This window comes from Puntigrus tetrazona, chromosome 14 (assembly GCF_018831695.1).
Source record: "Puntigrus tetrazona isolate hp1 chromosome 14, ASM1883169v1, whole genome shotgun sequence".
Lineage (NCBI taxonomy): Eukaryota > Metazoa > Chordata > Actinopteri > Cypriniformes > Cyprinidae > Puntigrus > Puntigrus tetrazona.
Genome location: NC_056712.1, coordinates 14,607,246 through 14,635,237, shown reverse-complemented (window position 1 = coordinate 14,635,237; position 27,992 = coordinate 14,607,246). Strand labels below are relative to the sequence as shown.

Genomic DNA, 27,992 nt, shown 5'->3' with positions numbered 1-27,992 from the left:
TCGTTCCTGCTTTCTCCTTCCATCAACGGCTCCTGTCATGCTCCCCTCCCTCGCTCGCTCTCCTCTCTCTCTCCCTCCCTTACTTGTTTCTTCCCCAGTGTATTAAAGGCTTTGACGCTCTCAGTAAAAAGCTGATTTATTTTGTGGAGGTATCGATCGCTCTCTGCATTAAAGATTATAATTCATTACCCCGGCCCTTTTAATACATTAAACATTCAAAATAAAAATAAAATAAAATCGAGGTAGGTGAGAGGAGAGCACTCAGGCACTGTCCACTCACACATGCACACACGCTTTCCATTTCAATTACATTTGGATAAACACTTAAACTTAAAATTCAGCCACCATTTTCAGACTGGTTATATATATATTTTTATATAATTTTATTAAAACATTTTTTATTTTTATATATATATATATATATATATATATATATATATATATATATATATATATATATATATATATATATATATATATATATATGTATATATATATATATATATATATATATATATATATATATATATATATATATATATATATATATATATATATATATATATATATATATATATATATATATATATATATATATATATATATATATATATATATGTATATATATATATATATATATATATATATATATATGTATATGTATATATATGTATATGTATATGTATGTATATGTGTATATATGTATATATATATATGTGTATATATGTATATGTATATATTTATGTATGTAAATTTCATGCTTGCATTTTCAGAAATTTAGAAAAAATTCTTAGCAGAAACTTTAACAATGTTGGCTATGTAAAGTGCATATCATGAAAAATGGGATTTTAGTTAAATTACACAAAACAAGCTAGGCCTCCAAACCAAAGAAGAATGTCACAGATACAAGGCAAGAGAGCCAAAATAATTGCCAATGCATGAAAGGATTTATCACTGGTGGTAGTGCATTCAGTGTGGGCAGAGCTTTGTACAAATGCAAGATATATGATAAAAATAGAACTAAACAGGATAGGGATACAATGGATCATTTTATAATGGAGCGAATAGGCAATCATACATTGCCCACAAACGAAATGCCCACAAATGACCCACTGTTCCATTATACACTGAGCACTCATCCTCCATCTACCAGCTAATAGTTTTTAATCACAAATGCTGCATTTATGGTTTTACACAGCCAGTGACACAATGTTTTTTATTGATGTAAATCAAAACAGTATGCTCACTTAATTTTGGTTAACTAGTTTTATAAGAGTGACTCTACAAAATTCAGCACCTTGAACTAATGCAATTTTAAAAATAACATTTTTAAGGAGTTTAAAACAAGAGAATTGGGAAGTCCACTTCATGGTTGCAATGATAACATCACAGAGGAACGATATCGTACAAATTCACAACATTTAAACAAACAAAACAAAGCTAGGTAAGCCTAGCCTACTACTTTTCTATTCAGCTGTGCTGCTTCTCACATTTTTTTTTTTTTTAAAGAACAACGTGTTCTGTGTGAAAAACAATTATTAAGAACATTTCTTTTGGTAAATATTACGGAGATAATAATGCTCAGCACCATATTGCTGCAGAGTAATGTGGTAAACAAACTATAATGTTATTTTAACTGCCTCCGTGTGCTCTGGGACTTTTGCAATTGTTAAATATTATATTAGGAATATTAAATTAAATATATGCTACACATTTGTCTGACAGAAAGAGATGCTATCACCTCTCTCTTACAATACAGTAAACATCTTTAATATTTTAGTAGACACCAACAAAAGAGACGCGCACACACACACACACACACACACACAGACTGTAGGTAGGCACTCTGCAGGAGATAAAGCTTAACTTCCCTGACGCTTCACTAAAAATAATTCTCTCACAATGTGTTATTCAGTTGCAGTGTTTACTGGAGAAGAACAAAAGTAAACGGCGTATTTAATTAAAAGAATCATATATGCACAAAAGAGCTGTCTCCTAACCCCATCTTCTGTCTGCTCCTCTGAGAAGATGCGAGCAAATTCTAGTGCATTTAAAACTTCAAACCAGGCTCCATTCTCCTCATACGACTCTACCGAAAGTCCTGATGCCTCCTTCAACCCACCATCACCCCCACTTGAGTTTATCCTCTACTGTTTCTGGCTCTGACAGGCTTTCAGCTAGTAAATCAGTGAATTGATCTTGAGGGGCAGCAGAGTGTCCTGGGTTCTGCTAAAGATCCATTTTCATTTCACAAGCAGCCCCCCATGTCAGCGCCTCCTCCAGCATCCATAAACATCAGCTACCAACCCCTGCTGACCCCATCCGACTCTTTCAACACTCTCGCTCACACTCATTTACCCGCTCACCTGCTTTCTCAATGAGATCAGGTATCCATTCTCACAGTGCTCCTGACTCGCTTTGCTTTCCTATAGGTCACATAAACACGGTCGAAGAGCAAACGACACTTTTCTTTAAAAACAACTTTTTAGTTTCGTCTCTTCGTATATACGGACTAAACAGAGGCCCTGAGGCTTGTGGGAGATGTAGTAACACAATCACATTTCGATGTACACAGCACTAAACTACTTATGTGGCAACAAATGCAACAGGCGTTTAAGAATCTGTCTTAAATTGTGGGCCCTACTCTAATACCAACACAGTCCCAACTCTTCAAATTTTGCTGCATGGTCAGAACACTTTAGCATCAGTTTTTGTCCTAATTTAAAGATTTGAATGTGTTTGTAAAAAAAAAATTATATATATATATATATATATATATATATATATATATATATATATATATATATATATATATATATAATATTATTTAGGTTATTTTAGCAACCAAAAATTACGTTCCCAGAATGTTGCAGGATGGTTATTTAAAAAAAAAACTGCAACAATTTTTAGGTTATTTTTATAACACTCTAAAAGTATCTTTCCTAATTAAAACGTAGCAGATGTTTTTTTTTTAAACGTGTAATGACCTATGCAGATCTCGAATTTGTTTAATGCAGCATTTATTAAAATACAGAAATTAGAGTAATCAAAACATGTTCAAAATTATTATATTAAGCCAGGGTTAAGTGATAACAGAAATCATAATTTTATGTTTTTTTCATTTTTATTTACTGCACGCCTCTGATCTGCATGCACTTTCACCAGTCTTTAAAAGAAAAGACATGAGCTTGTTGAATTTAAAAATAAAAAAAAAAAACCTTTTTTTAAATTTTATTTTATAGTTTATCTATTTATTGTATTGGTCTATTTATTAAATTGTAACTTTCGGGGGGGAAAACTATAGAGAAAAGCCAGCTTTTTTTTTGTTTACAGGTCAAAAGAATACAATCCCGCTGAACAAACTACATTTCAGTGGTAAGACATGAATGTACCGATAACATATTTTAAGTCACTTTTTTATTATTTTAATCTCTCTATTTAAATGTAAAAATAATGTTAAAATAACATTAGGACAATGTTAGGGAAATGATAGAACAATGTCCTTCAAACCAGAAACGTACTCATAAATGTGTAAATAACGTTGGTACCCTGTGCATCCAAAAGTGATGCCAAAGGGTCCTGACCTAGTGACAATATGTGACGGGTTGGGGTGAGGCCGTGTTGGTAAAGTCTTCTGTTTATTTTCATTTCAATTCTGTTTTCCTGAGCAAAACATAAATATGCTACATATTCCCGGTTTACAGAAAATACCCACTAAAATGTCATTTAGTGTAACAATTTCTTGCCAGGCATATTTATTTCAAAAAACATCTATTTATGACATATTAAAAGACATGTTTAATTTTTTTCACTAATTTAAAATAATTTTAAACAAAGCTTATTCTTGTATGTATTTTAATATAAGTCATTATATTAAATATAAACTAAGCATTTTAACATAAATATTGTGTTACACTGAATGGCACCATTATTTCAACCAAATTTCAACATTTTTTTACATAAAAAAATAACCCTGTATTCTTCATTATTTGTGGTAGAATTTCACAGTTTGTAGTCCTAAACACTGTAAGAAAATCGGCCTTTTTAAAAATCAATTTTTAATCTCTATCTAGCTATTTATGCTTGTGGCAGCTTTACCATTTTATGTCTGTATAATATCATAGAACAAAATGTAAAAATCTCTTCAAGTAATGCTAACCACAGACCTTACAGTACTCATTAATCAAAAACCATGATTCTCAAAAACCCTTAAGAATATCCAGAGGGAGCTTATGGTGAATTAGCCTTCCAGTTTGACCTACAAATTGCGTCATAACTGAACAGCTCATTTAACTAGAACTTCGTACTTTGGCTAAGCAGGAAGCCATTAAGACCAAAGGTGCTGAATCAAGTGTAAAAGTTTCGCAGTATCTCGAAGCCCAAAATAGCAGCCAAACAAGGACATTTAAAGGAACACTCCACTTTTTTTGGAAATAGGCTCATTCTCCAACTCCCCCAGAGTTAGGTCTGGTGATAGCACTTTTAGCTTGTCATTGAATCCAATTAGACCAGTGGCATCACGTTCAAAAAGGACTAAAGATATATATATATATAGGTTAGTTTTCTGTAAGAAGAAAGTCATATACACCTAGGATGGCTTCAGGGTGAGTAAAATATGGGTTGATTTTCATTTTTGGGTGAACTATTCCTTTAAGAACATGAAGTAATAATGAACTACACAGCCCTCGCAGGCCAATGGGGGACAAACAAACAAGCATAGATGGTGGTGCTTATTTTCACATACATTTATGCAGGACTAGAACAAAAGTGCAACTTCTCGTTGATTGGAAAGCATTACAGCTGACATTTTAATGATCGCCTTTTGTGTTCAACAATAGAAGGAAAAAAAAAATCACATGCATTTGGAGCGACATGAGTGGGGATTCAAAAAATGCTAAGCAACTGCAACTTGGTTAGACCAATATGTAGAGACATGTGCTTTTTTTTTCACCTTGGAACTTAATAATCAAAGATAAAAATAATTATTTGGGAAGTCACATTCAAATCCACTTGGCTCAGAAAGCCCCATGACACTTCTGGCTGCACCCACAAGATTAAACCAGATTGAAGTGACTATAAACTGCGACAGAGCACCAGGATGAAATGGCAGGGCCGCGAGTGATAGCGGGCTCCGTTTGACTGGCAGAATCTGGGGTTATGAGTCTGACGATACACAGGGAACGCAGCTGGAGGGAACCAGAGAGAGACACGATAGGATCGTGGAAAACGAGCGCACGAGGGCATGGGAGAGAGAGATAAGGCGAGAGAGCAGCAAAAAAGAGAAGAGGAGCTCTCATCTCGCCGTGCTTCTGCTGCTGGCGTATAGGATGCACTCCAGTGTAATCGTCACTGAAGGGTTACTATTTCAGCAGCAGCCGCGCACTGGCTGCTTTCACTGTGCCAATACAGCAAATTAAATAACACTTTACTAAGAGGGCTAGAGAGAGAGGGACACAGAGCTGGATTGCAAGAGGGAGGAAAGGAAGAGAGAAGTGCTGATGGGACGGTGATGAAGTCTGGATTTAGGATAATTACTCTGCTGAGCTCTTCCTCCCTCTCTCTCTCTCTCGCGCGCACGCTCCCTTTTTTCTCCTCTGCTCTCATTATTTGGAGAAGCTCGCCTGATGACAGTATCTGAGCTGCCTGTCGCTTATTAAAAAATGAAAATTGCTTCAGATGAGTTTATTAAACTCATCTTTCCCTCTCTCTTTTTCATCTGCCCCCCCCTCACACTCTCCTTTCTTTCACAGATACAGCAGCATGTTGAGATGAAAGAAAACTTATCTTTTTTTGGAAAGCACTATGAGAGAGATGCACGAATCGAACGATGCGAGCGGAGAAAAAAATAATAAATTGTCGCCGAAACAATTAGTAGTTCTTCTCGAGGTATTTGACAAAATCGATCGGCATCAATATTTCTAAATATTTCATCTGCTCTAAATCCATTTGCTGACATTATACTATTAACTTGAAGGCTTACGGCGTAATTAATGAAAGTTGCATTAAGAGCGGCCCCAGCCATTAGTTCAGAGAGGGGAGTTGACTTTAATGAGGGTCTTTTATCATACTGGAAGACAGAAAGTACATTGAAGAAGTACAAATAGTGCACTTTCATTATAGGTTAAGTGTTACAACCATTGACATACTCTTTTGCTTCCTTTGATTGCCTTAATTCAATTTTTATTCAACTCTATAAACAATATTCACATAGGATATCTTCTATCATTTTAGTGCTAATGCAGTGCAAATCATGTAATTGCTGGAAATTGTTTCTGGGAGGAGATATAACAAGAGTAAGCAATAAAGAGATTTGAAATTTGAGATAGAACCGCACGGTCAAACACAGGTATGATATTATTTCTGAAGTCAAGCAAGAAAGTTTTATTAAGCAGTATTTTTGTGTATATGATTCTACGCGGATGAGTAAATGTTTCATTTTTGGGTGAACCACCACATGTAAGCCCACACTGTTATTAATATTAACACAAATCCAACAGCAATATGTCTCCCAACGTGAATCTGATAGCAATCATCAAATTCCATGTAGCAGTGGTTTGGTGATATGAATAAATCAGGTGGTGTCAGGCAGCTGTTGTTGTTGATGTTTGTAGGGGCTGCATCAGGTAAAAGTGAGACAGTGATTTGACGGAAAAGCAGTTTGTGTGGCGTTTCCACAGCAACTATGCCATCCTCTCATAATTTGCTCTTTGGCGGTGAACCTGGAGGTGAAAAACAGGTCTAATGGAGCACACGCACATACAGTAACAGACATTTACATGAACACTAATGTTTGGAGTTCAGCCACAGTGTGAGATCTTATTAACATCATGCCATAACTGCGGTTATTAGAGCAAGGATCAATCATGAAACATGTTACGTTTGACAAAAAGGTACCAAAAAACAGCACCAGTCAATATGTTTGGAGATGTTTGATATTTAGTTATATAAAATACTAAATTAGTCAGTGTGCTGCTTTTTGATTAATTTATTTTATCAAGGTAAACACCTCTTCCATTAAAAACGCTAATGTAGTCAGTGTTGGTTTGTTATCAGCTCTATCTGCAAGCGTTCAGCTATCGCATAAGAATAACTTTAAATTGCACTAGTTTGTACTCCGTGTCCCAGAACACAGAAAAAAACAAACACAAATACACTGACGTCAGTCAGGACTGTTTCTTGTCCTCTCACTGCGAGAAAAATAAAATGGAAATAAGACTTTGACGTGAAAATAATCAATGTTCTTAGCTTTTGAAATGTACGTGCTGTTTATGTACAGAACCACTGGGTACAGTTTGTTTAGAAAAGCATAAATAAAGAGCGATTATGAATAATCACTCTCTGAAATAACATTTAAATAATTAGAAATATTTGGGAATATTTCCTATTAAGGAAATTAAATCAATGTTAAAAATACAAAATGAAAAGAAAAATGTTTGGAAGAACTCGCTATAACGTAGTAAAACCTATGTTGGATGGTAAAAAAAAATAGCAAAACCTGACATTTTTGATCCATCCCTCAAGGAAAACAGCTTATACCTTTTTTTTTGTTTTTTTTGTGAGGGTTAGTTTTAGGGGTATACAGGCATATACAGGGTGTATAGTATACAATTCACTATATAAGTCTTAATAAAACATGAAAATCTGTGATGACAGACCTTGTGGGAAGTATGCAGGCAGCATTGTTTCATAGAGCTCTTTGTCAGACTTCAGAAACACACAGAAGATGACCCGGTCCAGCTGAGAGCAGATTAAAACCGAAAAAGAGACAAGAAATAAAAAATAAATGACCACAGAGAATCTCACTTTCAAGTTATGATTTTGCTACTGCACAGCAGAAACCGACACAACTGAGAATGTACCTGTAATAATATATCACAGACTTCATCCAAATGAAACGAATATGCTCCTTCATCCTCACTACACTCTTAAAAGTCATGGCAGAAATTTGCTTCAAATCTTGTGAAAAAAGTTAAAGGAAGGAAAGTTCATTTCTATCGAAGCGTTTATTTTGTCGAAGATAATTTTTTCGGTAGCATCAATTGGACTTGTGAATGAAGAAAAGGGTTAATTTGTCCTATTCGCTGATTTTTGACTCATAGCCTCTCAGTCTGGTGTGAAAAGAGGGTCTGCTGAAAAGGACCACTTGGGTGCAATCGCTTAGCATATTCTAATGTCTGAGTATTTCTAGCCGGAGAGGCGCAGTGCCAGTGACCTAACTGTCCTTGACAGAACACCAGCACCAGTCCCAAATGCTTCATGGCAAGCAACAACATAAAAAGAATACATCGAGATCCGTGCCAGCATCCTAGAACCTCCATCTCCATGACAACAGTGGTGAGGGCAGGTGGGCTGTTCCTGCTTCTAATCATGTTCCTGTAACACATCATTGCATCCAGCTAGCACTCCTACTCTGCCACTGAAATCTCTCTCACTCTCATTTTTCTCTCTTTGGTCTCTAGCATTGTCTTTTTTTCATTGCCTTTTGCCAAATGTCTCTCCCTCTCTGGCTCACTCACCCTGCGTCGCTTTGTCTGTCTGATTCAGATTCAAAATAAGCTTTACATTGCCAAAGAATTTGTAACAGGCACATATGTAATGAAATTTTCCGTTTGATGTTTACATGGTTGCTGGGTTAAAAGCATTTGGCAAACTATTTACCATACACTATCAATAAGAACATAATACCGTAATGTTTTTGTTTATGTACGACACATTTACAGTTTTTCAAAATGTTTCAGAAGCTTAAAACATTTTTATGCAGTTTCATTTGATGCTACGAAATGTTTTGGTTAATAGATGCTTTCTTTTTTAACCATTAGCCGTCAAATCCTTAGTAAACACTGCAGGTGCCATGAAGGTTACATGGAGGTGTAAATTTAATTTAACTAAGCTAAGTGTTTACTAAAAAATGGCTCACTCACGTATCATAATCATCATTTCAAGTTCATTTCGATCCAGATATGAGTGGTTTTGTCCAAGTGGGTGAGTTGTTCACTCCGTAATTAATTAGTCAGTCCATTTTCACCAGCCTGACGCATTCAGGTCGATTCGCAGACCGGCTGCGATCATGATAGGTGGGCGTTATCAAATTGACAGGGTTATTGGCCAATCACAGTGATGCTGCCTACTTTTATGTGACCTTTCATTCTTATTTTTTCATTAGCCCTAAAAAACACTATGTATTGAAATTTTGTAACTTTTTTTTTAAAGTACCGTTGATTATTTTCTGATGATGATAAGCATCGATACACATACGCAGTTTTATAAATCTGTAATAATGTAAAGCTATTAAAACTATTACAAAACTACAAATGTGCTTTCCTCTTATTCTGTATTATTCTCTGGGCGCATATGAAAAGTGAAAGGGTTAGCAAGCAGCAAAGCGCTGGTTAATTAGTGTGCCATAATTAGGGTGTCTCTGTCACTTTGTATGTCTGTAGCGTAAAAGAAAGCAGGAGCAAATAAGCACGCAGCACAGAGTGAGATGAAAGCACAGGACAGGAGAGACAGATCAGTGAGAGATGAGAGAGGGGGGAAAAATACACAGATGTGACCAGGGAAAATTGAGCGAGAGAGAGAGAGAGATAGAGAGAGCAGCTGCAGTATGGGACGTGAAGAAGTTTTGTCAAAGACATCCTGATGGCTCATTTCCTGTTAAATTTACTCTAGACTCACATTAAGTCACAGGGGCCAGAGATTGTGTCAATGCATTTGTGGATTTTTTTGTATTTGTGCTGTTCTGTGAAGCCTATACAAGCTCCGTTAGGAACCAATTAAAATCGCGAGGTTATATTTGTGTGTGTGTGTGCGCATGCTGACTCAGAAAAGAAAGTCCCTATGCAGCCACCATCTGTTTGCCACGGCGTGTTCCTCGTCGAACAATAACAACAATGGCAAGAAAAGAACACCAGTAGGGAAATGACACTCACCTTATCGTGATTTTGCTCCAGGTATTCTCTCACTGTTCTCAGGGCAACATGGACTGCTTGATCAGGTGGATATCCTGCACCACACATCAACCAAAGCCACGAACACCACACACATTAGATTTATACTAGAACGTCAATTAACATTTATTATGATTGTTAAAAAAGGCTTAAAGGAATAGTTAATCTGAAATGTATTAATTACATACCCTTAAATAAAAATTGAAATTGAAATAAAAATAAACTGCCCCCAACTACAGATAAATAGGACATTGCTGAGGCGGATCAGAAAATGTATTTATTTTATAATTAATAAAAAAAAAATTAAAACATTGATGCATTAAACTGTCATCCCCAACACAAAGTAAATGAAAACAGCCTTGATAGTTTTTATAGATATACACATTACTTTGATTGCAATGATCTAATTTGTATGATTAACCAAGAGGCATCAGACATCAACATGTTCACACCTTGTCAGCACTCACAACTCTGCAGATGCAAGGCACCATATTTTCTGCTTGAGGATTTTAAAAAGAATTATGGATGGTAGTTGTTTTCGAACTGAAGCTGTTTTCTGGGTTCATTTTTGAGTTTAATCTTGACACGTATAGCTAAGAAGGGGGATTATAATCACAGTGACATGCTCTCGCACCTAATCTCTCCTAATCTGACCGTCTAATCCCACCCTTAATCTGAAAATCCCTCATACTACTGCAAGTGATATCCACTCCCAGAATTCCTAAAATGAGGTTCCTGCTACATAAACAACCACAAATAAGAACAGATGCATGAACACGGAGGTCACATCATAGCTGAGGTTCATAAACGTATCATTGCTTGGGTTAGATAGAGCATCATAAACACTGGGAATGAATACCATTGATGTTAGCTCATAAATGGATGATCATAGGTTTTAATAATGAATGAACCCATTGAAAACTCTAAATCAACCAACCTGTAATCAATTAAACACAGTCATTTATAGACTGTGAATAGAAAGGACATATAAAATTAAATAACTGATGTAAGACAAAGCAATTAAAGATGAAAAGGAAACATTGATTGAGAAAAAAATGCTGTAATTTGCACCTACCATACACTCCAGTGGAGATGCAGGGAAAAGCCTAGACATCAACATCGAAGAGACATAAAAAGAAATATAGGCTTAATTGTTTTATCATCTGTGTATGAACCACTAAACGCTTCTTTAAATAAATGCGTAGTATTATAATAAAAGAAATTAAGGTTTACAAAACACTTATTGTTGGACCTATTAGTACAAAACCACAACAAAACAACAGCTTTTACAAGGAAGGGTGAATGAAAATTGATTAATTACAACCCATTAAAGATACAATCCATTACTAATGACAACGAGCCACTTGCGCTCTAGAATTAAGGGCCTTAAAACAAAAGCTTTACTTTAAAACAAATGGACCGAGTCGCAGACAATTGTTGGTGTTTTAAAAGCATTTGCTGCTAAGGTACCACTTTGTGTCTCGCAAACCCCCAGCACGTATGGATAGCACTTTCAAATCAATTAAGGGAATGAAATTCCTGTCATTTACTCTCCTTCATGTTCTTCCAAACCTTGAGTGACTTGCTTTCCTTCATGGTACACGAGCTACTTTGCTGAAAGTCTGGCTGCCACTTTTCCATACAATGAAAGTGAATTAGGATGGGGGGTGTTGAGCATAAAAATAACCAAATAAGACAGTTGTGTTCGCTTTGTACTGTTCCAAAGCTTTCAGAGGACTTGTAAGATACTTTTAAGTTAATTTTGAGCTCAATTATCACCTGCTTCCTTGCACTCATATGGAAGAGCAGACATTCATCAAAACAACAACTTTTGCGGTTGATGGAAAAATTATGCAGGGTTGACATGACGAATATTGTTTTTGTTAATTACAACAACTGAAGCCGAAATTAAGATATAAAGCAATAAATATGAAATGAAACAAAAGAGAAATTAACAAAAATGTGAAATAAGAAATTAATTAAACTATAACTGGAATAAAATTTAGTTAAAATGTATAGAAATACCAAAACTAATAGAAGCTTAGAATAAAAAAAAGCTTAATATCAAATAAAAGCTCATTCAGAATACTAAGAAATATTTTAAAAAGTATATAAATGATGCTAAAATAGAACTGGAAATGACATGAGGGTGAGTAAATTATGAGCATTTTTTTAGATGAACTATTCCTAATCATAACACTTAAGGTCTTTTTTCATAGCGAACGGCACTTACATAAAGATAAACAGGAAGTCCCCATAAGATATTATGATGCTGCAGCACTCCTTCCTGAGAACCTTAATGATAGATCTTAGCTGTGCCTGTGTGTATTTTTATCCTTGCTGGTGCACTGTGTTAAAATCTTTTATACATGCAGTAACCTGTCTTCAATAAATCAATCTCTGAAAGAAATAAAGCTGAAACGGCTCTCAACTGTTTTAGTAGATTCATATAAAAATTGTTAGGGCACCAGTGGAGTGAGAGTTATGCGTTGTGTTATGACTGGATTGCTGGCATTTTGATTCTCATGCCCTGACGCAGCTGTGAGATGTGAGTGATACAAGGTGAGAGTTTAACATGTTAACTGTATGTACCAGAGTTTATGTGCAACCAGTGTGTAAGGTTGGAGACTGCGGGGGCCATTAAAATTGCATACAAGTAGCTATATCGCAGCCAAGACATCAAGTCTGAATCTGTTATGAGTGTGTGAGACCCTCACCACAGTCCGCAGGTGGTTCTTAGTTGCTGTGTGCAGACAGTTATAATAACAGTTTCTCAGTGCTTGTTCCTCTCTGTCCCCCACTGAATCATGGACTATCGGCCCCACGGTGTGAATAACATCTGTGAAACACAGAGATGAAAACAAAGAGAGAAGTCATACAGAAATATCCGAAAAATATGTGAATGTGTTATATAACTCTAACTTTCTGTCTGCGTCCCTCTCTTTTACCTATCCATGTTTCTAAAACATACATTTGATTGAGATTCACTAATGTTCAAAGTTTGGGGTCTCTAAGAGGTTTTTTTTTTTTTTTTTTTTTTTGAAAGAAATTAATACTTCTATTTAGCAACGATGTATTAAATTGACCAGAAGTGACAGCAAATGCATTCATAATACCATCACAGGAGAAGATCAATATAAATATATATTAAAATGGGGGTTTTTTTTTTTTTAATTTTTAATAATATTTAATTGTAATAATATTTAATGTCAAATTTACTGTGAGGCAACTTCTTTCCATTCAGAAACATCTGAACGATAGTGTACATTTTAAAATACATTTGAAGAAAATCATTTAAATTAGCTGAAGCTGACCAGAGCAAATGAATTTGTTTAGTCTACACTTTGTTTGTTACATTGCAGTTTGATTGTTACATCGATTCAGTGAATTTTATGATCAGATTTTCATCTTTTAATTTACAATTATATTTAAAGTTTATCTAAATTAAAAGATTGCAATCTATGGATATTCTGGAATTATAATAAAAAACCATTAAGATTTAGGATTTAGGCCTATTAAATAAAAAGAGTATTTTACAAATATGTTAAAGCACTATAAATGACATATTTTAATCTCTTTAGCAAAATTGTTTCATTTAATAATGGAATCAGTATATCACTAATATTGGCCATGACAGATCTTGGCCTTTGTATGACAGTGCGACCTACTAACAGAAATAACAGATTGGAAGGGTTGGCTTGTTTCGTCTGATGAAGTATGATAATATATGATGATATATCACTCCACAACACTACAGTAAGTGCTGTACTGATAGATGCTGTCAACACCAGAGGTGATGTTCAATCTTTTATCATACTAAACAACCGTCTCTGGCACAACCCCATAGCGACTACACTTGTTTGAAATAAATAACACTTACAAAAGAGTAAATTCATACGGAATCAGCTTTGAAATGCATAATTGATATCACAATATTTTTACTGGCATGTTACCACTGTTTACTGTAATAACAGTAATGGCAGATTCTAAGAACTGTTGGCAGATTCTATGGTTTCCATGGAACATGTTAATAAGAGTAACAGAAAAAAAGCACCACATTTCCTATTTTAGTTCAAAAAGAAAGGTATCAGTTTTTTGCATTTAAATCTAAAATGTAAGCGTGTAAGTTAAAAAATCTATGTGTCAGTAAGAATACGATTATTTAAATCATTATAAAAACAGGCCTGTATTGCTATTGTTTTACACTTAAAAGCTACCAAATGAAAAAAAATATATATACAAGCTTCAGTAAAGATATGTCACACTAACTTATTTATTCATCGCGGCTAGACGTTTGATTAGCTCTCCTCTGCACTTTCTGTTTGTTGTTCCCATCTCTGCCATCTGTCTGTTTCTCAATTACTAAAGCCCCACTTGTGTCAGTCCTGCACCCTCTCATCTCAATTTCCTGTTTCCTCCTCCCACTGACACTCAGCTCGACCGCAGGCGTCGTGTCCGTTTCCCCTGTCCTCCTTTTCTGTCTAAACCCTCCGTCCATCTGTCCTCTCGACGTCTCGCGTCCTTGCGCGTCACATCTGTGGCACGTCCTCAATCTCTCCCCTTTGCCCCGCTTGTCCTTTGGACGTCCAGCGGCCCACCATCGGCTACACTCCCACTCCTCTTCCCCTCATCCATCCACCCCCCGCTTCCCTCCCCGACACCTCTCTGCGCTGCGTGCTGTCCGGCTGCGTTTATTTACCGCTGCACTCTGCAGTGTTTACAGCATCGATCCACCTCTGTTTGTTTAGTCCAGCAGCACCATCATACATCAAGTCGGGCAGAGACATTACTCACACAGAAACACGCGCACATACATAAACACACCCCGGCTTGCAGACACTCGCGTATGAAGTGCAAAAGGAAACAATGGACGGGAAAGGAAAAAAAAAACTACAACAACAATAGTGGGCATATGTTTGACTGGAAGTGCAGTGTCTCAAAGTGCTGTCATGTTTGTGGCACAGCGTGATCTGCTCAAGCGGGTGTAGAAGGAAGAGAGGAAGAGAGACAGGATGACATAATCACCGCAGACACAGGTGCAGCTGGAGGTTAAAACAAACTACTGAAAACTGCTGGGAGGTTCAGATATCGCACTGCTCAACTCTCCCACTGTCGCTTCTGTTTGCTCTCTAAAACAAACACACTTACATGTGTGGGGAAGAAATGAACATTTTCTACAGAGTTCATAGCTACAGAGTTGTCTAATGTAGATTCAGGCTAAAAAATAATATCTTAAAAGAGGTTATTTAAGATGTAAATTGGATGAGCTGCCTTTCGTACTTGTTGTAAAGACATTTTAAATAATAATACGAAACATACGAGAAGTGAAGTGCGTATGCATACTTTTTATTTAACATTTGTGTTGAAACCTGAGATGCATATGAAAAGACACTTGTATTTTGTTTATAAATTATACATAATTATTTTTAATTAGTATTTTTAATTATTAATAATTATTTTTATTTAGAAAATCAGTCGTAAGGGTGAATTTTTTGAAACATAAATTTCTACATCATCTGACATGGTTTGTTTTGGTTTGGACAATATTTGGTCAAGATACAGCTATTTGAAAATCCGGAATCTGAAATATTAAGAAAACCACATTTAAAGTTGCATATTACTAATCAAAAATTACGTTTTAGTATATATGCAGTGAAAATGTTTTACTTCATCTCTCAATGATTTTTCACAAAACATTTATGCTCACCCATGTATGTCTATATATGTAAAATGTATGTGTATTGAAATAAATAAATAAATAATTTAGTATTTATTTAGTTTATTATTATTTAGTACTAACTTTAGTACTTACTGTATTAGTATTTTATTACCCCCAATTCATTTTACAATTATTTACTATTAAAATGAATTTACTATTTACATATTTACATGAACCACATTTTATTTCAAGATTATTTATGTATCTTATTTCAATACATTTCATGGCTTTTTACTTTAATATATGCTGGGTCACAGCATTAGTGTGCATGCGTTCGTTCAGCCTGTCTTCTAATCCATTTTATTTCTCCATAGCTTTCCGATCCTGAGAAAACACACGGTGTTCTTTCTCCCCAGCACACACCAAAACCTGACAACACCCATAACGTATCGATGAATCTACTCCAAACTTGCTATTATCAAGCTCTAAATCACTCCTCTGTTTGCCCCCCCTCCTCCTCCCTCCTGCCTGCTCGCCTTTCTCTTCCCTTCTCTCCCTCCCTCTCGGTGAAAGGTTGTCTTTCCGCTACCAAATCTCACTGTTCACTCATCCAGACCAAACCCAAGTCTCCCGTCTCGTGCACAAAGGGAGGCCCTGGACTCTCCCACCAAACCCCCTGGAGAAAAAGTCACTGTGCACAACTATATCCCCATTCTGCCGCAGGGGAGCAGGTGCGTCGATTTAAAAAAGGCAGCCAGCTAAGACGAACTGCTTATCATCTGAAAGGTCCGAAGGTGTTTGACTCACTTTTTGTGTTTTTCTCCTTTCTCTCAAATTCAAATCTGCTTGACAGCTGAGTTACAATGTTCCGGCAGTCACCGGCCGATCAAGCACGACGTCCCGCACAATAGATCGCTCTCCTTTCACCTTGGCTTTCAAGCGATCGGTTTTTGACAAGAAAAGGTTGTGTTTTTCAGAAAGCTCTGGTCCAAATATCATTCAAAAACAGCCTGGAATTTTAGGTCACCGTAAACGTACGGCGTATTTCACTGGATTGTTTAATAAATATAATTAGGTAATTGAACCTTGTTATCCATCCAGTCTATGAGCAAAAGACGAATGGAGGGAGAGGGAGAAAAAAAGGGATTAGTTAAATAACAAGAGAGAAGGGTGGGTGTTCGATTGGCCTGTGTGGATTTTAATTAGTGTTAATTGGCCACAGAGGGAAATGAAGGCTCGGGGAGAGTGTGTGTATGTGTGTGTATCGATAAATATGCTCCTCTCTTCTCTTTCTCCCCCCTAGCAGTGGTTGTTTTGTACGGTTGCGTCCCTAGTCAAGGCTGTATTGGTACACAGGTGGACTTAGGGACTGACAGGAGCTGCACATTCTACCTTTCATACACCAATGAGATCCACTGGGTTTCTAGTTCACCCCCTCAGCCAGGGCTGGGTATGTATTATTACTATACTTCTGTTTTACTATAAGACACAAACATACACTCCCCTATCCTCATCCAACAAGCAACAGATGTGCGAGCACATGTGCAAACTGCAGCTCAGCCAGTCAAAACATGACAATGCTTTATACAAACACTCAAATCTCAGTTTTCATTTAGGGGCTTTCGCCTGTAATTAGAAATGCTTTCCAACAGTACAGCGCATACTTTGGGTTCGAACTGAAATATATAATTTCCATGCCACCGAACGCAACTGCAAATGCAAACACTGAAAAACAACATGTTTTCCAAAAACACCCACATCAACCTTTGATTCAACAAACTGACAGCCCCGCCCCAAAACTCACGCCATTGGGTGGGTGAACGTGTCGTCGTGTAGAACAACAATAGGAGAATTTTTTTTATTTGCAGTCTTCAAGAAAAATAACCTTAAATAGCATAACCTGCTCACAGTCTGTGGATATGAAGCTGAGGCAGAACAAAGCATGTAAAGGCTGCAAAAGTTACATAATTCAGCTTTGATGGTTTAAAAGAAATAACTCTAAAAATGTAATGTTTGCACTGTTGTCGCAAACCCATAAGACAAATTGGCAACACTTTCGTATAGTATAGACAAATTTTCACTGTTCAACCAGCATGTCTATTGGCTGTTTCATAGTACTTCTAAAGGCACATATTCTGCACAACCATATTCTACATCCCTAATACGACTCAGTACCTAAACTTAACAATTACCTTACTATTAATAAGCAGCAAATTAATAATTTACTGAGACAAAAGTTGTAGTTAAGGGTTTGTTGACAGCGACATTTGGACCCGACAATAAAGCGTGACTGAAAAATTATAATATTTTTTAATCTATTTGATTATGACAGTATTATTGTTGAAGAGATACAGTCACTTTTTAGATTTCACAGATTAAATTTATACATGAGGGTGAGTAAATGATGACCGTTTTCATTTCTGAGGTGAACTATCCCTTTTAACTTGCTCTTGCAACGCATATGATTTACATCTAAAATCTCTCAGCGTGTTCAGCAGAGGTTTGCTACTACTTTCCCAAATGACCGGTGCATTAAAATCCGGCGGATGACATAATGGGTGAAAAACAACATTTATTTGCTCTGAAGGAGTGACCTGAGTCGTATTTAAAGCCCAGACATGACACGTAGAGATCGGCTGAACACCCTAGCGTTCGTGGCAGCTCATTTTTCATACACAAATGACAGAGAATGTACAAATCTAGCGAGAGGGGGATAAACTCAAACCTGCACCAGCGGAAAATTTAAATTTTGAAATGTTACATTTTACAGCACACAAGTCACAAATAGCTCAAACACCTGTTCGTACATAACTTATAATCAGATCAGTCATTATACAAGCAGTGTGCGGTGGACGCAGTCAGACATAAACACTAATTTCAGTCCTGCAATTACTTCTGATATTTACTGTTCTACACGGTTTAGTACAGCACAAAGAGAGAAAATGAGGAAGAAAAAAACAAAGTTGGCCAGAAAAAAAACCACCCAAAGACTAAAGTAAATACTAAGATAGAGCATAGCCTAGAGTGTGAGGCAAATCATCGATGTGTGTCCGTGTGTGTGAGTGAATGTATATGTGTGTGTGTTGTTGGGAGGGGGGTTGGTGGCTGGAGAATCAGCAGCGTGTGCATCTCTGTCTCTGAACAGCTAGGTACGGTGGGGGGGATCATAAATTAGACAAGGAAATTACTGCTAAGTGTGCGAATAAATTAAAGTGCGCTTGCTTCTGTAAACACTGTCTGACTACATAATTACTGAACACTCTCTGGAAGAGTGAAAGAGAGGGAGGGAGATGGATGGGGGGAGGGAGGGAGAATGATAGGCAAAAAGGTTTGTGTTGATGGTTTATTCATTTATTCATACAGCGGCGTGCAACATGTACGCAACCGTTTGACATTTCGCTAGAGAGGTTGCACAACACCTGCTTACAATCATAAGACGGGAAATGAAAAACCATGCAAAAAAATGTACTTTATGACATTTATCAAGTGTAATTTAGTTTCTACAGAAGTATGGTGCTGACTTTGAAGCGATCAAGCGTAACACAAGCAATGTTTGCTCTGCACCTTACCCATTCAGACTTGTGGAAAAGACGCTCTAATTTAATTCTACCGAATGATTTTAAATGCATCATGTAGAAACATTACAGAGTTCAAAACATTTCTGACCAATGTTTATATGCAATTTGTATGAAGATTGGTGTGATTCATGAGAGACTCACATTTTGCAGGCAGACCGTAGGCTCCGGTGATCTTGGCTTCCCCCGTTTCACAGCCGTTCAGAGTGGCACATTCCTTCCTCAAAAGAGGACCAGCCCCACGATGAATGGCACCATCCACTGAAAATTGGAAAAATATTTGATCATATGTATATGTGCATACTTAACCATATCTTGGGGAGAAAGTTGGACCAAAAGGACCTTCACAAAAAATGGAGTACATAAATATTTTTTTTTTATTATAAAAAGGTCTTTCCCTATGTATTATACACACTTATATATTATGTAAACAAAAACGTATATTTCAAATGTAATTAATCATATGTGTGTGATGTATATTTATTATGTATATAAAATGTTATGTTTGTATATTAAATTTATATAAAATGTACTAATGTAAATGTAATATTTAAATGTACGTGTAAATATTTTTAAAATATATACTAAATGTGTTTTTATACATAATAAATAAACACAGAACGCATACATACAACTTTTATTTTGCATGTGATTAATCGTTTTTTTAAACATTTCAAATACATATTAGTGAAAAACACTAAAATATAAATTTTTATATACTTTACACTTTGCAGGCAGCTGTATATGATGCACTCTTCCTAATAATAATCATCTTGATAATAATATTAATCCATGACAACAATTATTCAGTTCACTAGATTACGGTGGGGGTGAGATTGTTTACCCAGTGACACATCTCACAATACTCTCCCCTTGAGAAACACTCTAATGCTGATGTTTTTTTATTATTATTTTTATTTATTTTTATTTTTTTACAAACCCAACTCCCATTTATCATTTGAGGACACAAAAAAAAAATCAGATTTCTCATAGCACTGAGGGCAGCAATTTGAGGGCCGTAACAGTTTTTACTCAAGGGTTTTCAGCACCCTGGCACTTTTGCTGATATGTGCTCAGAATCTGCAGGAGCGAGAGATAGAGTGATAAAAAGATAGAAAGATAGGGAATATATACCGAGAAACACCACAGAGCGAGTGAAGTGGGGGAAAAAACAGAAAGACGGAGGGACAGATGGAGAGAAGTTGTACTCAGGGCTTTGGAGCGGAGGAAAGGAGGATGAGAGGAAGGAATAAGGGAAAAGATGCGAATGTGGTGACGAGGTACGCCTGTTGGGAATAGTTTGCCTTCCTGTGTAATTGCAACATGCATGCACACACACTTTTTATATTACACAGACATCTTGTTAGCAGGTGCTAATTGGCTTCTTGCTTACCTGACAAGGGGTTTGTGACACGGAAAACACATATAATATTTTCCTATATTTTTTTTTCAGTCCTCATTCACATGCGCTCCCTACATGCAACCCCACGCAACATCTAACCGCATGCGCACACACACACAGTTTCTGCATCCAAAAGCATTCATTAACAATTGTTCTCAATTTCCCATCAAATCAGTTTGGCCTGGACTGAGCGGCACTAACAAGTGTTATTGAAACACACCCTTTTATTGGCTGATCTGGTCACCATGGCAGCCATTAGTAAGAGCATTTGATTGGATCTGGCACATCTGCTTGCCCGTGTCACAAATCCCCCGACACTAAAGCACTACCTCTCTCTAAACACTTGCCCGGCGCTCTGGGTTTTCAACCAGAATACCAACATTTCACTCAGTGCCAAGTGGAGGACAGAACACACACATTCTCACTCAAAAAAAATGAAACAATCAATCAATACTTTTCCATGTGTGGCTTCCCAGGTTGCTAAAACAGGGCAAAGAAACCTCACAAATAGACCTGAAGGAGATTTAAAAGGAGCCATATGCCAAAATGCAACATTACACCACAAACGCAACAAAACCCCCAAAGAGATTCTAATGTCACCGTGTCCTTTCATACAATCTGGAGCTCTCTCAGCTCTAAGCATCAGAACCGATGTCTCCCACTACAAAAAACAGAAAAATTTGATTGCCTATAGTTATGCGTGCCATTTAAAAATATGATCCATGTGACCACGAACGTAGAAAATCCAGCATGAATTATTTTCATCACTTAATCACTCACTCACTCACAGCCCCTCTTTCTTCTTTCCTTATTCACTTTCATTTTCCATGTTTCTTCCTTTCATTTCCCGTCTACACAATAAAGCTGTATTATTCAGTATTATTGTATTATTCATTTTTGATTTGTTTTTCAAGTAGAAATATTAGAACATTCTTTAAAATGTACAGAAAGTATTATATATGAAGAGTTCAGATGCAAAAGCTTCTAATTACCGTTTGAAATTTTCTTCTAAACGGAGCATTTTTCTCAGGCTCATGTGTGTAGGTTCAGTAATTTCACTTTTAAAGGCTATGGAAAGATTCTTTTCATCAATAACTGAACATAAAAATAGGAGCCTGGGAAAAATGCATTTAAAAAGCCCACTGAACGGTGACATGTATGCTTAAAAAGACAATGCCATAAGAAAAATAACAGACCTCCGTAAAAACACATTATCATATTATATCATATTATTGTTTTGCTACTTAATTCATTAAATAATATATCGTGAATGAGGCTTAGTTTTATAATGTTAGTGGAAAATTGTTTTGTTTTTCTTCTTTTAAGAAAAAAAGAAAAAAGGTACAGTGAGGGTTAACAATTTGCCAGAGAGGTAATAAAAATAAACCTAATTTAAGACATACTCTTTGAAAACAAGCCTTGTTAAATTGTTCCAAGTAAATTTTGTTTTAAGGATGTTTAGATGTCATTTTGAAAAAAGAAATGACTAAAATACTAAATAAACTGATTTTCGCAGTGCATCAAAAATGCTAAGAATAGATGGTGCTAGAGTTTGAAAAACAGCATCCGAAACAAACTATATATGACTATACAACACATCCTAACTCATCCATTCTTTTCTTTATTCTCTCCTCTGTTGTTTTAAACACATCCTCTTGTTTTTGCCCTCTCAGCTTTATACTTTTCCTGCTTTAAACACCAACAGGCAGAGACTAACCCCTCATCTCTCTCTCTGCATGCAATGCTCTGAGGCTGTGTCCTCCCTGATGTATAGTTTGTCCCTGCCTAATTATCACCCAGGTTTGCCTTAACAAACCTCAGGAGTAGAGCCAACAAAAAGAGAGGGAGGGAGCGCGAGTGCGAGGAACCCGATGTGTTTGCGTACTGGCGACAGAAATAGAGAGAAAAGAGGTGTTGGAGTGTTAGGGAGTGAGGAGAAAAGGTGATAGGGTAGGGCAGAGAGACAGAAGGATGGGTGCGGAGTAAAACGGAGAGAGAGAGAGAGAAAGGGAGATGGAAGACATGCAAAGGCACGAACTGGCAGTGAGGTTTAAAACGAGGGAGGTGAAGGTCAGGCTTAAATCAATCGCGTTTGCCATTTGTGTTTGAGGAAGTGCATAAGAAAACCCCAGGTCAATATACAGCAGTGCACACTTCTGAATTTGTGTTTGTGCGTGAGGGACGTGGTTCTGATGAGTAGGATTCTCAAGTGTAGATTTATCACTGGTATTGATTAGCTAACGGGCAGGCACTTAACACGGGCAGAGAGCAAGAGCGGCACACGCTTACAATCAACACACACATGCATACGCGCAAATACTGAGTCAACAGTTGGACATTTCGGTTCATTTGCATAGCACTCTACTATAGTAAATTACGTTTGTTGGGTCTTGCAGTGCACTTTCAAAATGCACACACACCTCTTACACAGACACATGGTATGTACGCTGACGTTTTCATTTAAAAGTTTAAATGTTTTTAAAAGAAGTGCCTTGTGCTAATGAAAGGCTGCATTTGTGTGATCGAAATACAAGAGTCACTTATTCCTGTGATGGCAAAGCAAAATTTTTATCAGCCTTTCGGTCTTCAGCGTCACACGAACCTTCAGAAATGAGTCTAATGTGTTGATTTGCTGCTCAAGAAACATTTCCTTTTATTAATGTTGAAAACATTTGTCCTGCTTAATGCTTTTAGAGGAAACCGTGATACATTCTTTTATGAAATTAAAGTTTAAAATAAACAGCATTTACTTGAAATATAAATCTTTTATTATGATAAATGTCTTTTCTGTCGCCCTGTTATCAAATTAATGCATCCTTTCTTAATAAAACTTTTTTTTTTTAATCTTACTAAACTCAAACTCCAAAGTTTTGAACAGTAATGTACGTGCATTAGATGTAAGTTAACACATTTCAAGTTCGTAGTTAGTTTTAAATTTGAAAGCACAAAATAAGACAATTATCACAGCTACTGACAGGGTTGGATTTTCTAAAGCAATGCTTATTTATAGTGTGACACATGACAACTAGTCTGTTTGTTGTGTGAAATATTGCAGTTTACTTTTAAATGGTTCATAATTTACGAGACTTTTTACTTTGTGATAATGACTGTACATTATCTCACTACAAAATAATAAATAAACAAATATAATAATTGAAACTCAATGCAATAGCTTTCCTTTGTTCCTTATTTATATCACTTTTTTTTTTTTTTATGGTGAATGGTGAAGGGACAGTTCACCCAAAGATGGAAATTCTGCCATTATTTATTTACCATCATCTTTCAAAACATGCGTGACGTTTTTTTCCTCCGTGGAACGCAGAGATATTTTAAAGAGCACTTGGTTTCAGACACGGTTTGACTTGCATTGTATTGGATGGGAATTTTTTTTTCTTCAAAATATCTTCTGTGTTCTGCACAAGAAAGAAATGAATACACGTTGGGGAAGCTATGACATTGAGTAAATGATGAGAGAATTTTCTCTTTTAAGTGAACTATCTCCTTAATACTGTCAAGACGGTTTAGCAGCTAGTCTGGTGGAAACGGGTGTGCTGATATGAGATAGCTACTGTTCCTGTTTCAGGTTAGAGGTGATTTCACACTGTGCACAGGGTATTGGAAAAACAGTTGTTACATGTAACACACTCGTTATTTAGAATCTCTTGAGAGCAGGAACATTACAGGCCCGTAACTAATGACTAAAAGTGCAATCTGAGATAATTGCAGACATAGTTAAAGATCCTCAGGAGAAAACTACTTACTTGATGGGCTGTAGTTTATATGTTGGATGTCTAACTATGTAGATATTGCCCTGTTTGTTCTTAAAAACAATATTATCGTGAAACGCGTTCAAAAATAGATGGAATTACCATGGTAGCATCTCCAGAAACTGACTTTTTTTGTCCTTTAAATATTAGTTAAGACCTTACTGTTCATGCAGCGGTAACGCCGAAGAAGCTCACTGTTTAATAAATATGTGTATGTACAGATAGATGGGAGAAATCTGAAGGCTTTACTGTATTTCTGAGAAGATCTACCGTCTTGTCAGATCAAAGTACTTTTTAATACATCACAGCGAGCAAACGGTTTCGAAAAAGCACAGTCTCTCTTTAATTCCGCAGTTTTATTCAGAATCTGCTGATGAATTGTTTTTCTCTTGTCAGTGTTTGTGGGCAAGTGTGTGTGTGTGTGTGTTGGGAGGGAAGGGCCGCTCTATCAGAGATGGTTTAAGAGTTTAGCGCTCATTTCATCTCACTGGGTCTCTAATCGCTCTTTTGCTCCTCAAATAGCGCCTCTGTTCTCACTCACGGGGCTATCAGAGATCATCTGTTCAAATTCAGAAAAGTGCAAAGCCTTAGGCTGACAACAGCTCCCATCACACACATACGTTCTCGCTCTCTCACCTTTGTTTCCACCTGCTGATTCTCACTTGCTCTCTTTCACCTTCTAATTCCTCTCACCTCTCCGATGCTTCTCCCCTCTAATGTCTTTTCCCTCTTGAGCTGTGTCTAGATTTGTCTCATTCAGCCTCTGAAAAAGAGGGGGTAAAAAGAATCGACTCACCTCCTCCTCCACCCAGAAGTGTCTTGTTAGCTGAAACAACAAAAAGAAAACAGAGGACTCTTCAGGGAAGATGTCAGAGACATTACAGTAAGAAAAATTCTCTTAAAGTCACTTAAAAAACCAAATGAATGCTTCAATGTTGACAGAAAATACAAATTAAATCCGAGGGGAGAAGGTCAAGGATGAGAATTAGTTAAAGGACTTAAACTTAATACAAGCACACCACTGTTCAAAAAAGTCTGGGGTCAGTAAGATTTTTTTTTTTTTATGTTTTTGAAAAAAAGATTCTTTTGCTCGCCATCTTCGTTTAATAATGGTTAAAAAACTTTTATTGTCCTTGACATACTGACCCCAAACATAAAGGTGCTGTATACACATTTTTTATATCTAATATAAGAGTAGATAAGATACAAAAATATATATAATTAACATATATATGTTAAGCTCCTTTGTCAGACTGTATATAATCCTTAGCTTTCTGCTTGCTAAGCAAACTAAGCAAAACGCAGCCGTAAACCTGGTTTTCCAAAGTGCTAATTGACATTTCCATTAATTCAAGTAAAAAGCAGTGTACTGTGTCATAGGTGAAACGAAAGCCTTTATCCAATTGTACTAATTAAACTCGATGTTACAGATCTGCTTTTTCATTACAAGATCTGATTGATTGACAATACACTGCAAAATGTTTTTGTCTATCGGTATTAATTTCAATAAAAATGCATCTGTTCGCATCAAACAGCTGAGCATTTGAGTTCAAGTACGAGGCTGGTTGAACAACAAAGCAGCACTGAAGCAGCATTGTTTCACGATCATACAGTCAAGTTAAAACTCAAATGAGCAATAAGATTGCTGATTATTTTTTCCCATTTAAAATTCATTACACCTCTGCACACGGACATTAAACCGCATGATAAGTGACGAGCTTATGAGCCAACAAATAATTTACCAGATGGAGTTAATGTAAGCCCAGACAAACACATTTTTTTTTCCAACAAACAGACACACGGCCACTGAAAAAAGGACAACACACACACACACACACACACACACACACACACACACAATTTAGCAACAGAGATAGACTGACAAACAGAAAACAGTAAGGAGAGAGAGGTAACCATAGCAACCCCAAAGCCCAAAGGTTTGTTACTGAAACCTAGTTAATTACACAGGGAGGGCAAAGGAGGAGAGATGGAGACAGACGAGATGAGAGAGACAGGAGAGATGGAGCAGGAAAGATGTAATTTGCAAGTGGATGTCCCTCTCTCTCCTGGCTGTCAGAGAAAAAAAAACTACTAGTGAGAAGAAAAAAGGGATCAGATATGCACGAGGAAGGACAGAGAGCAAAACAGTGGGAGAGAAAATGAGCGAAGGCTGTAAGTTGATGATACCCCAGGGAGAGAGATTTGCCATCTGCTTAAACCCTGTGTGTGCAGTGTCTTACCCAGGGGAAGGGTGACGGTACCATAGAGATGACGATGTTCACACACACACACACACACACCTCTCTCTGTGAGGCATATTGACATGATGAGATTGTATGCAGGAATATGTTCACAAAACGCAATCTTCTTATTCAGAACTGTAACAATTCCTTTCAGGCAGGATGAAATGGATCTGCGATGAAAACAATGTCCATGAACATCAATACCGAGGCTGGGATTGTAAACAAAAATACCGTGCTGATTCTTAGCGTCAATTCGACTCCACATAGCAAAGCACACAGCAAGAGGCAATATACGGCAATGATGAGAGTTTACGGGCGGATTAGGATCACAGAGAAGGATTAGAAAAAAGAAAAACAAAAGGACGAAGGAGCTGAGAATCAAAAAAAGTTCAACACGAGGTTGGGGGTGAGAGGAGGGACGTATGTGGAAGAGAGGTATGGCGGAGAAAGGGAGAGATAAAAGCTGGGAGGTAGAGAGGGATCGTGAATGTGCAACAACACCGGTACAGAAACACTAAATGAAAAGATGAAAAGAACAAAAGAGGAAAAAAAGTTAGATTTTCTTCAAGAAAACAGCACAGCATGAGTTTGCATCATAATACACAACACAGAGAGCAATTGAGTGTTTGGTTTGTTTGTTTTTTTGGGGATTTTTTTTTTTTGCTTTTTATAATAAATGCATTAATTAGAGGAGCTGACAGAAAAGTTCTAGCTTTGATTTTTCTTTTTTTCTGAAAAAAGGGTTTATACACGACTAAACAACATTTGTTCAGGTTTTTTTTTTTTTTAATGGCTTAAAAAGTATAAGTACAAATATTAAAAAATAAGAATTAAAAGTGCTTATAAAAGCTAATACGGCTGTCAATGATTAGAATTTTTTTCATTTAATTAATGACATGACATGCCAATTAAATTATCCAAAAATTAATTACGCATCAATTTTTGGCTGAGAAATTACTCCCCAAAAGATCATTTAAAGTCATCAATTATAACAGCAAAAAGGTTTAGAAAGAAATGCTTGAGTCAACATATATAATAATTTTTCATTGGTGAAACTGAAAAACAGACAATATTGACAATACCTCAAATTAAACACAATATTAACTTCTTGTTTGCTGAACTATTGTACAATATCACTTTTGCGATATACATCGGAGGGAAAAAAATAAACAGCACACGTGCTCATTTGATATCGTTCAACTATATCACATGACACAAATATACAACAAAAAACGAATACACGTTTAGAATTTTATGGGCATATAACTGCATTTTAATCTACTTCATGCAGTCAGTTGTTTGTCCTGCTTCGCGTCCTTTAGAAGCTTATAATAATGCATTATTTTTTCCATAATTCATCTCGCCAAATAACATACATGTCAAATCAACAGCCCTACAA

General features: G+C 36.5%; 1 protein-coding gene across 3 annotated transcripts in view; it reads right to left on the bottom strand.

Moving 5' to 3' along the window:
• Positions 1-6,025: 6,025 nt before the first annotated feature.
• The window catches only part of macrod1 (mono-ADP ribosylhydrolase 1), a 47,750-nt gene continuing 25,783 nt past the window's right edge, over positions 6,026-27,992 (bottom strand). The window contains exons 4-10 of one of the 3 annotated variants that reach the window (XM_043256961.1): positions 25,147-25,176; positions 19,326-19,442; positions 12,665-12,786; positions 11,023-11,053; positions 9,930-10,003; positions 7,656-7,737; positions 6,026-6,719 (exon numbers count right to left, since the gene is read on the bottom strand). In XM_043256961.1, coding sequence (XP_043112896.1) covers positions 6,694-6,719; positions 7,656-7,737; positions 9,930-10,003; positions 11,023-11,053; positions 12,665-12,786; positions 19,326-19,442; positions 25,147-25,176 — 482 coding nt within the window. In that variant the 3' untranslated portion in view covers positions 6,026-6,693. The remainder of the gene's footprint in view (positions 6,720-7,655; positions 7,738-9,929; positions 10,004-11,022; positions 11,054-12,664; positions 12,787-19,325; positions 19,443-25,146; positions 25,177-27,992) is intronic. The other 2 variants (XR_006252491.1, XM_043256962.1) reach the window with 2 other exon arrangements.